This window comes from Triticum aestivum, chromosome 4B, assembly GCF_018294505.1.
Source record: "Triticum aestivum cultivar Chinese Spring chromosome 4B, IWGSC CS RefSeq v2.1, whole genome shotgun sequence".
Lineage (NCBI taxonomy): Eukaryota > Viridiplantae > Streptophyta > Magnoliopsida > Poales > Poaceae > Triticum > Triticum aestivum.
Genome location: NC_057804.1, coordinates 840,120 through 850,921, shown reverse-complemented (window position 1 = coordinate 850,921; position 10,802 = coordinate 840,120). Strand labels below are relative to the sequence as shown.

Here is a 10,802-nt window from a genome sequence, read left to right as displayed (position 1 = left end):
GTATGTGCACAGAGGATGAGGAGAGGGTGACGTCACTCTCCTCTGTCGTATCCAGCCGCCCTACTTCAGCAACTTTGGGGTCACTGTCACGTGCGTTGCTAACCTCTCCAGCCCCCGTATGTAGAATAGATCCACTATTGTGTACAGTACAGTAATATATATATGGGCCCCACACATGGGTGCATAAAATACATACTCTGCATTTGGGAGGGGGTGTTGGAACCTGGAAGGCATGAAGAAGACTAGTCAAAATGAGGAGGTGGTGGTTATAAAAGCCCGGAGAGATGCCCTGCTCATACTCATCGTAACACACTTTGGTTTGGTTTGGTTTGGTTTGGTTTGGTTGGAGCTACGAACAAACAAGCAGAGGAGCTTCTCCTTCTTCTTCCTCTTGCTTGCTTGCTTGCTTCTCCATCCATACATCCATGGAGCAGCACTTCGTCCATTTCGGTGCCACCACCACGCCTCCTCCTCCTCAACCCAAACCCAAAGCTTCACCGCCACTCTGCTACCACACTTCATCACCGACCTTGGCCGACGACTACCACACCTCCTCACCCATGTCGTCGGCCTTCGACATGGGTGACACCGACGACATGCACCTCCTCAACACCCTCCTCCTGCACATACAGACGGGCAGCGCTTCTTCTCACGTGGAACCTGCCCATTACTCCTTGGACCTGGAATTGGACATGGAGCCATCTTCCTCTTCAACCAGCTCCTCCTCCTCCTACTCCTCCTCCGAGCAGCAGCAGAAGCATCACGGGATGCCCACCACCGCAGGACAGAGCCCAACCAAGCGCCGTGCATCGCAGCAGCAGCAGCCACACCCCGCGCCGGCGGCCACCAAGGGCCTCATCGGCGTGCGCAAGCGGCCGTGGGGCAAGTTCGCCGCCGAGATCAGGGACTCCACCCGCAAGGGCGCCCGCGTCTGGCTCGGCACCTTCAACACCCCTGAGGCGGCCGCCATGGCCTACGACCAGGCCGCCTTCTCCGTGCGGGGCGCCGCCGCGGTGCTCAACTACCCCGTCGACCGTGTCCAGGAGTCGCTCCGCACCCTCGCGCTCCGTCCCGACGTGCCGGGAGGCTCCCCTGTGCTGGCCCTAAAGCGCCGTCACTCCATCCGCAAGCGCTCCCCCAACAAGGCCAAGAAGACGGCGCTAGAGCCCACCAAGATGATGGAGCAGTCGGCCGCAGCCATGCCGGCGCAACAGCAGCTGCTGCCAGTACAGTCCGCGGGCGTGGTGGAGCTGGAGGACCTGGGCGCGGACTACCTGGAGGAGCTGCTCCGGGTGTCCGACGAGCCGTCCGCGTCGTCCACCATGCTGATGGGGGCCTTTGATCATCATCACCATCACCATGTCGACGACCAATCCGCGCTGGCCAGCACGGCGCCGATGCTGTTCCCCCATTGCTAGCTAGCTCCATCCATGGCCGGCTGGCTCATCTGCCGGCGCCTCCTCGTCCTCTGCTCTCTCACTCTCTCTGCTTTGAGTTAATTGCAAATAGTGCCCATCCATGGACCGATCACTCGATCAGTCAGTTTTCCTTCTGTTTTTTTTTCTCGCCGTCCTGTTGCATGCCACGGCAGCAGCACCGGAGGGCAATCAGGCGGCAACAGCCAACGGCTTTTGTATGTACGTATATGTAGTAGAACTAGTATAGTATGCCTCTCTGTTTCGTTTCGTACGTACTACAATACGTCAAACAAAAAGATAGTTATTATAGAACAATAATATACTGTACGTACATATGCCAACGGCTTTCCATACAATTATTATTGTGCTGTGCAGGGTATAAGTATTATGAATGAATGGCATGCTGATGCACTTCCAAATTTTCTCAACATGCATGTGATGTGAGTATCTATCTACTAGTCTACTAGTCTGCGGGGTGCAGTTGCAGCTGCACGTACCTGTGGCTTGCATGTGGCCACCACCACGCAATTATCACTACTAAAAGAATGCCCGTGCGTTGCAACGGGGCCACATTAAGTTTAAGAGTTCAATATTACGACATTGACGACTTTTTTTACCATCAAATCCTCACACACACAGACACACTCTCCTTCCCTCTTCCTCACTCTCTATCCCCCTCTCCCTCTCGCTCTAACACACACACATATCCATCTTATTGGGTACGGGACCATAATCCATCTATTTCACACATACACGCTAATGCATAACAATATGGATTATGTGTATTATATTTGCCACCAGAACTGAGGGAATTAATTTCATGAAAATCGACCAGCCAAAGCTCCAAGAATACGCGGACGAGGTGGCTCGGGTCGGCGTCGGCGCCGTCCAGCGCGGGCCACGGGCCCGCTTCCAAGTGCACGTGCAATGCACGTCTTCACAAATATTATAACCAGATGTGAGAAATCACATGCATAGAAAAGACATTCTGATAGCAATCCAAATACCATACTCAATTGAATACCTAACCTGGACAATACTCTTATTTCTATGCGCCAGAAAAAATGGAATAGCAAATCTAAGTATGCCTACATACGCTCAGATTATATATAAGAATCTTGGGTGAACAATTGCAACAAAGCACTAAGCAGCGATAAATTTAAATAAAAAATCCATTAACTATGCAGGCAGCAGGCTTGTTACAACATAGAGAGATAGGAAAATGTCACCTCCAGTAATGTAGCGCAAAGGAGTGGAACGAAGCACGAATGAGCGGTTGTCTGTTCTTCTCCATGTACATGGATCAGCAGTAGAGGCCAAGTATATATGTACTTGACTGAACTCCACTATTCGTGCACGGAGAGCCATGTCACCTTCTCGCCGCTGCAGCATGGGAGGACGGCTGGTTCACGTGACCCTCCAGCTGGGGGATCCATGGTGGCTGACCGTCGAGCTCAAGGCAGAGAAGTTGAGAGCAGCAATGGCGAGATCCATGCCAGCCAACCGGGCAAAGAGGAGGTCGTCGGGGAGGGACACATCGGCAAGATCCGGTCACCACGCGACCTGAAGAGAAAGTGATTTCCACAAGTTGTAGGCCAGCGGCGTGCTCCATCCCCTGCGATGGGGTGACCATGGCGGTGGCCACAGCTCCTCATGCTCGCCTCAATCTCGGCGACACACCCTTAGTGTAGGAGGCAGCAACGACCTCGATGAAATCATGGCCTCCATCCCGGAACGCATGAAGGACCTCGACCCCGTCGCTACTCCTCCCGCCTTAGCCGCACGCGGCAGCGGACCGTGGGTAGGAGGGCAGGCGGCGTCGCCTCGGCTGACGGCAGGGAGCAGCATTGATTTCGGGTAGGTGGCATCGCGAGGACGGCCGCGGCCGCGGGGAAGCACCCCGGTCATGCTGCCAGGCCAATCCTTCTCCTCCAATCCCCTATCCCCGAAGATTGCGCCGCCGCCCCGGTCGTGTTGTTTCCATATATTATGCCATTTTTTCCTGTACCTAAACAAACGTGGGTGAGCGGATGGCAGAGTTTTGGTCCGCCCTCTAAAATTGCTAAACGCACTTTTGGTGAGGATTATTGTTATAAATGAATTCAATCATGTCGCTCTAAATAAATGAATTCAATCATGTGACTCTAATTACTTCAGATTGTTATGTGCACACTAAGCGTGGTGCAGTTAGGAAAGAAAATGTTTTCTAATTAAAATGATTGAGTGATTTAAGGTAAGGTTAATTAATTTAGATTTGATTTTTAGTGATTGTTAGTAAAGTATGATGCGTCTTTAAAATCTTTTATTTGTTTCCTTAAAATCTATTATTTGTTTCCTAAAGAAATTTGCAATAATGGAAGGTATCGGTTTATTTGAATAAGTTAGTAAATTTAAATCCGTGATTGCGTGCACGTTTGGAAAGTGCTGATTTGCAAGGAAAGAGCTGAGGGGTAAATAAACCGGTGAATAAGAAACCAGCATCGAAAAAAATCTACGACGGTTAACCTACGAAAAAAAAACAGGACGAAAGTGGTGAGACGAAAAAAAACCTGGAAGCGAGACTACCAACTGCTCCATTAGAAGTAGAGACTAGTACTATTTTCTCGCTAACCCGGCCGCCGCTACTACTTCTACTTGTGGACATGCATGTTGAGTAGCCATCCATCCATCCATCCATCTATGTATTCAGCTTGCTTGCTTCTTCCTTTTTCAGCACCAATAATAGAAAAAAAAGCAAAGAAAAACAATAGGCAGGCTCCACATCTATTTAGAAGAAGATCCTCGAGAGTTGAGTTTTTCCGCCTTGTCGGAGTCTTTTCTTCCACTGCCGTTGGCGGCGCAACCTTCTTTTTTGTGTTTTCATGCCTCGGTCACTTGGGGTTGTTGACCATGGCGAGAGCTTTGCTACACCTATGGACTAACAGCATCTACAACCGGACCTCTCAAACCTACGGAACTCGAGTTACAAATTGATGTGGCAATATTTGATTGGTGTACGACTCTTTGTCGAACAGCCTCCTAGACTAGCTAGGTTTCCATGCCTCGGTCACTTTGCATTGCTGACCGAGGCATGAAAACACAACGAGTGATGCTGTAAATCACTTACCATGTAGTAATTTTCACTTTGTGGCTTACTGGAAAATTTTGCTCTGGTGGGCTTGCTCCCGCTCTCTTCTCACCTTAGCCAGCCCTTCTTCCAAAACTGGCATTAAAAATGTCGTAATAATACTAATTTGGTTTTCGAAAGAAAAAGAACTGCCTGCTTTGATCGTCCAATTGGAAGCTTCTTATGGCATTCCTCGATCGATTAAAAAGTAGTCGGTTGGGCTTTCGATTCGCGTAGACTTTTTCTCAAATAAAACGAAAAAAAGAGTGAAAATGGGGCACTGAAATGTGGGAGTGAAAAATGCTTTGCTTCGATTTGATCGCCGTCGTGGAAGCTTCCTTAGTCTATCGAGGTGGGTCCCGCCAAGAGGATATATACATACAATATTTGTAGCCCTACCCCAGAGCGACCGATCGGTCGCTGTCTCCCTCTGTTATTTGCAACCTGGAAGCTCTCGAGTTGTTTATTCATTTTGTGGCATCAATCGATCATAGTGATATTGTCCAATCTACATTTGTTGTTGACATGCATATACTCTACTAGTAGGAGTTAGAATATAATATTGGCACGCACGCACGCTCGCCTCAAATATTAGCTGGCAATGGCAATCGCAGAATTTTGATTTTGACGGAGTCGCGTCAGCGTTGCGGGGCGCCGCTTAAGTGGTCACTACGTACCCACACTATGGCTAATCTGATTACTCTACATAAAATATAGAGATACTGCAACAGTTTACGAATTCCGATGCACCACCCACCGTTTGCCCGCTCTGCTTGATTCATTCAGCAGATTCAGATATCGATCTCTGATCTCTGTGTTGACCACGCCCACCCCTTCCTTCCCACATCCCGCCTCTTTGGTCTATACCGTGTCTCTCCCTCTCTCTCCAATCTCCGTGTGTGAGTATTACCAGGCCTCACCGGACATTCGCAGCTCCACCCTCGCGGCTGCACGCCTTGGCCTCCGCCGCCGCCCAGGTACCCTTCGTCCTTATCGACGCTATCCATGGAAGGCACCGCGCACAGCAACTCTTCAGTCAAATGCGATGGCGAAATTTCTTGCCTTCATTTTTTTTAAAGAAAAGGCATTACGCCCGACTTTATAAATAAAGCCATACGCTAGGTCACAGGAACACGCAGGAAAGTAGCAGCAGCCCTAGGCCCAACAGCCGCCAAAGAAAACACAACACACGGAGAAGTCTGGTACATGGCACCCACGCCAGTACACGACACGCAGGCCGGAAGAAGAATCCCCCAACTGGAGGACGCCAAGCAGACAGCCAAAAGACCTTAGTCACCCCGCGTTTGTCTGCAAAGAAGAGACGCCGTCGCCCAAATTTTGGAGGTTAACGCAGTGAACGCTTCATGGTCGTCGTCCTTAGTCAATGATTTCCACTGCTGCAGGAGGGCACATGATTGAAATAAGCAGTCAGCAGGTTTAGCAGGAAACACATGTTCAATAGTAAATTTGTTCCTAGTCGTCCAAAGGGACCAGCAAAGCGCTTCCAAGCCCACCCAAAAGAGACGCCGAGAGACGCCCGAAAGGTCATGGGCCAAAGCCCGCAGCTCCGCAAAGCTACAATGGTTGTCTTTCCTTCCCCCTCCTCCCCCCTCCCCTCTCCTCGTCCCCCTCTGTCCCCTCCCCTGCCGGTGGCCTTGGCCCCCTCGGCCCTCCCTCTTCCCCGCCCCCATGCCTGCCCTTGGTGGCGCGGGCCTGTGGCCCCTGCTCTGGGCATTCGCCGTCCCCCTCTCTGGCTCCCTTGGCGTCGGCGCCCTTCCTTGGCTCGCGGTTTTGGGCGCTCGGCGATTTGAAGGATTCGGCCTCTGAATCCGACTCGGAGGGGTGCGCCCCGCCGTTGGGGGTGCCGGTGGTGGTTCCGGGGCCTGTGGCTGGTCGTTCCCGGAAGTTTGCTCCGGGTGGTCGGGGCAGGCCGGTGGCGCTGCCGTCGGGGTCTCCTGGTTGGTCGCGTGTTGGGCGCCGCCGTCGCATGGTGGGTGTGGATCTGACCTCCTCTCAGGTATGTGTTCCCCTTCGTCCTCCCCGGTCTGCTGTGGCTCCTGATCTGGGTGGGTTGGCTTCCCCTGTCGTTTCTCCTCCCTGCTCTCCTGCTCCCCGGCCGGGGCGGTCGTCGGCGGCGGCGGGGGCTGTTGGTGGCCTAACCCTAGATCCGGGTGGCTCGGAGGGCCTTGCTGGGCCTGTGGGCCTGGCGGCCTCTGCTGGGGTTTGGCCCGATCCGCCCGCTCCTCCGGCCCTGTCATCTTTTTCTGCTTTCCCTCCCCTTCTGTCTGTGGGCCCGGGGCAAGTGGTAGTGGCCACTGCGCCCCGGCCTTCCCCCCCTTTGCCTGGGCTTCGGTTGCGGCCTGTTCGGCCCAATCTGGCTCGGCCTGCTGCGGCTATATATGGGTGCGCCGCAATACCCTTCCCCCCTTCCTAGGGTTTCCGGCCTCCGCCGCTGATATTCGCAGGGCGCGTCGTCCCATCCGCCACTTCTCCAGATCCACTTCTTCCCCACCCCCCTTGTCCTCTCCTTCGCTGACGCGCTCGCCATGGACAAGTCGAGGGCTTCCTCCTCCGAGGCCTTGTCGGGGAGCAAGAGGGCTAGGGAGTCCTTGCCGGGCTCTGGTGCAGATCTAGCCTTTGAGGCTGAGCTTCGTTCTAAGTTGGTGGCTGACCGGGCGGCGCGCGGGCCTGTGCTTGCGGGGGAGGAATGGGAGGCGGGGTCGGACCGCTCCGTGGCCAGATCTGGGACGGCGCTCCCTGGATCTGGTGCTGGGTCGAGGTCGGATCCGTGGGAGGCTGTCGCGGCTTCGGCGGCTGGTGGCTCTTCTTCTTCGGCGCCTCGCCCCGTCCAGGCCGGGGGGGCCGGTCCCTCCGCCTCGGCCTCCTCCCCGCTCCTTCGGGGCCGGCGCGGCCTCCCGCTCTGGGCAACGCTTTGGCCCTGGGTCGTCCTCTTCGTTGGCTGGGGAGCGGAGGCCTCCTCCTCCTGGTCCGAGCGCGCCCTCGGGGGTTCGTGGCGACGACATCTTGCCGCCGCCACATCCTCCAGCTCCTGCTCCTCGCCATCACCTGTCCCCTCGGGCCCTTCTCCGACCCTCATCTGCTTTGCTTGTCACCGCCTGAACCACTTCCAATCGAGGTGCACTTATCCCCCCTTCTGTCTCATCTGCCGATCCGATGGCCACCTGACGATGGATTGCCGCAATCGCACCAAGGGTCCCTCCTTTGTGCACTTTGGGTTGGGTCTGCCTGGTTGCTCCTTTTTCGCTCTGGACGTTGAGGTCCCTCTCGTGATGGCTGCACCTTCCCTCTCCAATGCGGCTATTATCACAGTGTGTGGTTAGAAAATTTCCCCACAGACCCTTTTGGATGGCTTGAAGATTTGGGATGAGGGCGGTTGGGACTGGCAGGTGCGCCAGCTCTCTGACTTTGAGTTTGTTGTGGTGTTCCCTCCAAGGATTGCCTAAGGATGATCTCGTTGTGTACTAGCTTTACTCTGCCCCTCGATCAGCTTGTAGTTTCTGTCAAAGCGGCTACTTGTGGTGCGAAGGTGGTGGGTCCTCTCAGCAAGACTTGGGTTTTGGTTGATGATGTGCCTGTTGGCCTTCGGTCAGTGGAATTCATGATGGCTTTTGGTAACCTCATTGGCAAACCTGTGGAAGTGGACTTGGAATCTCTCGAGAAGGTTGGCCCGGTTCGTCTCAGCGTGTGGTGCATTGACCCGGCCTCTGTTCTTGGCTCTGTGGATGTCTTTCCTTCCCATGAAGGTGTTCGACTTCGTGTTCGGGTTGAGGGCGTTGGCCTCCATGCCCCCCTCCTCCTGCGCCTTCGCCTCCTCCTTCCAAACCTTCTGATCAAGATGACACGCAGGGGGATGGTTCAGCTGGGGGGCAGAAGCCCAATGGGGGTTCGGATTTGCGCTTCACTCAATCAGAATGGGACAAGATGGACTCTGATGACTGTGAGAATCTCAAGGAGAACGCCCTGACCCCTAAACCCCAGAAGGTGAATCCACAAGAGGGGGTGGTTGGCAAGGGGACCCCCATCTCCTGTGCTTGTTCTAATGTGCCTATTCGCCCGCAGTCACCCTCCTTCTCTGGCATTGAGGATCTCCCTGCTTCTCCTAGGCGCTCCTCTGACTTTCCCACCAAGAAGAAGAAGAAGGTCTCGGTTCGGAAGTTTTCTGCTAAGAGTCGGGCTTCATCCACCTCCAAGGCCTCCAAGGTTTCTGCTGCAGGGTTGGCTCGTCGTCTGGACCAGGACCTTGGTGCTACATCGGGGTCTGGTCCTGGCTCGGCGACGCCGGCGAGGGGCTCGCCGGTGTTCCATTCTCCTGCGTGTACGGCGCGGAAGGGTCGGCATGTGCGGGATTCCGGTGTTTCGGTGGCGGAGTGTGCGGAACATCGCACTGCGGCTAGAGATCTCCCTCCTGCAGGTTCGTCTCCTCCTCCCCATGCTCTCCCTTCTTCCCCAGTTCGCCTAATTTTACCTGCTATATTAGATGATCATTTGCTGCATATTACGTCGGATATTGGGGTGGTTGACAACCCGGGGATGGGCGCTTCCTCTCATCTCCTCTCTATCATTCGTGCGAATGAGGTAGCCTAGGCTGCCATTGCGAAGGCTATGGATGCCGCGAAGGGTGTTGGTCCTGCTGGGGTGCAGGGTCAATTCGGGGTGGCAGATGCAAATATTGGTTGTGGCCAGGCATCTGCCCCCCCCCCAGTTCCTGTCAAATTTGAGCGATCTAAGCGACCTAAGGCTTATGCGGCCCCGTGCAGATCGAGTCTATGTATCAAAACCCTTTCCTTTAGATGAGAGTCCTTTTCTGGAATGTCCGTGGTTTCGGTGCTAGGGGCGCCGCGACCAGATTCATGACGTGGTGTGTGGGGATCACATTGACATTTTAGGTTTGGTTGAAACTTTCAAGGAATCCTTCTCTCCATCTGAATTATCTGCGATCGCTGGGATGGGTAGATATGACTGGCACTTTCTGCCTGCTTCGGGTCACTCTGGTGGTATCTTGATTGGCTCCAAGCGGGACATCTTTGACTTCATTACTTTTGATCATGGTATTTTTTGGGCTAGCTGCGTAGTTCATCATCGCCAACTAAATTTGATGTGGGAATTCATGGTGGTGTATGGGCCTGCGGATCATTTGCTTTCCCCTCTTTTTTTGGATGAAATCTCGAGCAAGATTGAGACTTGCAATATTCCTCTTCTTATTGGGGGAGACTTTAACCTGACTCGCTCGCCGGCCGACAAGAACAACTCTAACTTCTCGTGGCCTCTCGCCAATGCTTTTAACGATTTCATTAGTAGTTGCGCACTTCGCGAGCTTCCTAGGGTGGGGGCTCGTTTCACCTGGTCTAACCATCAAGCCTCCCCGGTCGGGTCGGTGCTGGAGAGGGTTTTTGTGTCTGTTCGGTGGGATTTGATTTTTCCTCGTGCTCTGCTTAAAGCCAGGCCTGCGGTTGGGTCTGACCATGTTCCCCTTGTCCTTGACGCGGGTATTTTACCGATCGCCACGACCTCCCGCTTCCAGTTTGATTCCTCTTGGCTTTTGATTGAGGGCTTTTATGATATGCTTGGGTCTAGGATTGCTACTTTTCTTTCTTCTACTCTCCGCTCCTTTGGTCCTCTTGATGACTGGCATAAACTCTCCTACAAGCTTCGCAAATTCCTTAAAGGGTGGTCTAGAAACAGGGCGGCTGAGGCCCGTAAAGAAAAGGACTCCTTAGACTCTCAAATCCGGGATCTTGATCTTATGGCCGACTCCCGTGGTCTCTCCTCCTCTCAATGGGCCATGCGGTACGCCTTGGAAGATGCCTTAATGGTGCTGCACCACCAGTCGGAAGTTTATTGGTGCCAGCGTGGGAACCTTAATTGGACCTTGAAGGGGGATGCGATGACGGCGTATTTCTTTGCGATCGCCAATGGCAGGCGTCACAGATGCTTCATTGACTCCCTAGTTATTAATGGCGTTAGAACCTCGGACCAACCCACCATTATGGCCCACATTGTGGGTTTCTTCTCTAATCTGCTTAGCTCTAAGCCTGACCTGGGGGTTGGCCTCTGTCCTGGATTCTGGGACTCTAATTCTAGGATCTCTCCTGATGAAAACATGCGTCTTATGGTCCCCCTTTCTGACGAGGAGATCTGGCAGGTGATTAACTCGGCTAACATGAATGCGGCTTCAGGACCTGATGGTTTCTCAATCCCTTTCTTCAAAAAATTCTGGCCGCAGTTGCGGGATCTTGTCTGTAAAGTTATTCAAGGTT

The 10,802-nt window shown here is 53.6% G+C and overlaps 1 protein-coding gene across 1 annotated transcript; it reads left to right on the top strand.

Annotated features, from left to right (window-relative positions):
- The first annotated feature begins 314 nt into the window (after positions 1 to 314).
- LOC123094122 (ethylene-responsive transcription factor 1B-like) lies at positions 315 to 1,788 on the top strand. Its single transcript, XM_044516187.1, has one exon. It carries the CDS (start codon positions 426 to 428, stop codon positions 1,416 to 1,418), a length of 993 nt encoding a protein of 330 aa, XP_044372122.1. The 5' UTR covers positions 315 to 425; the 3' UTR covers positions 1,419 to 1,788.
- The last annotated feature ends 9,014 nt before the right edge of the window (positions 1,789 to 10,802 follow it).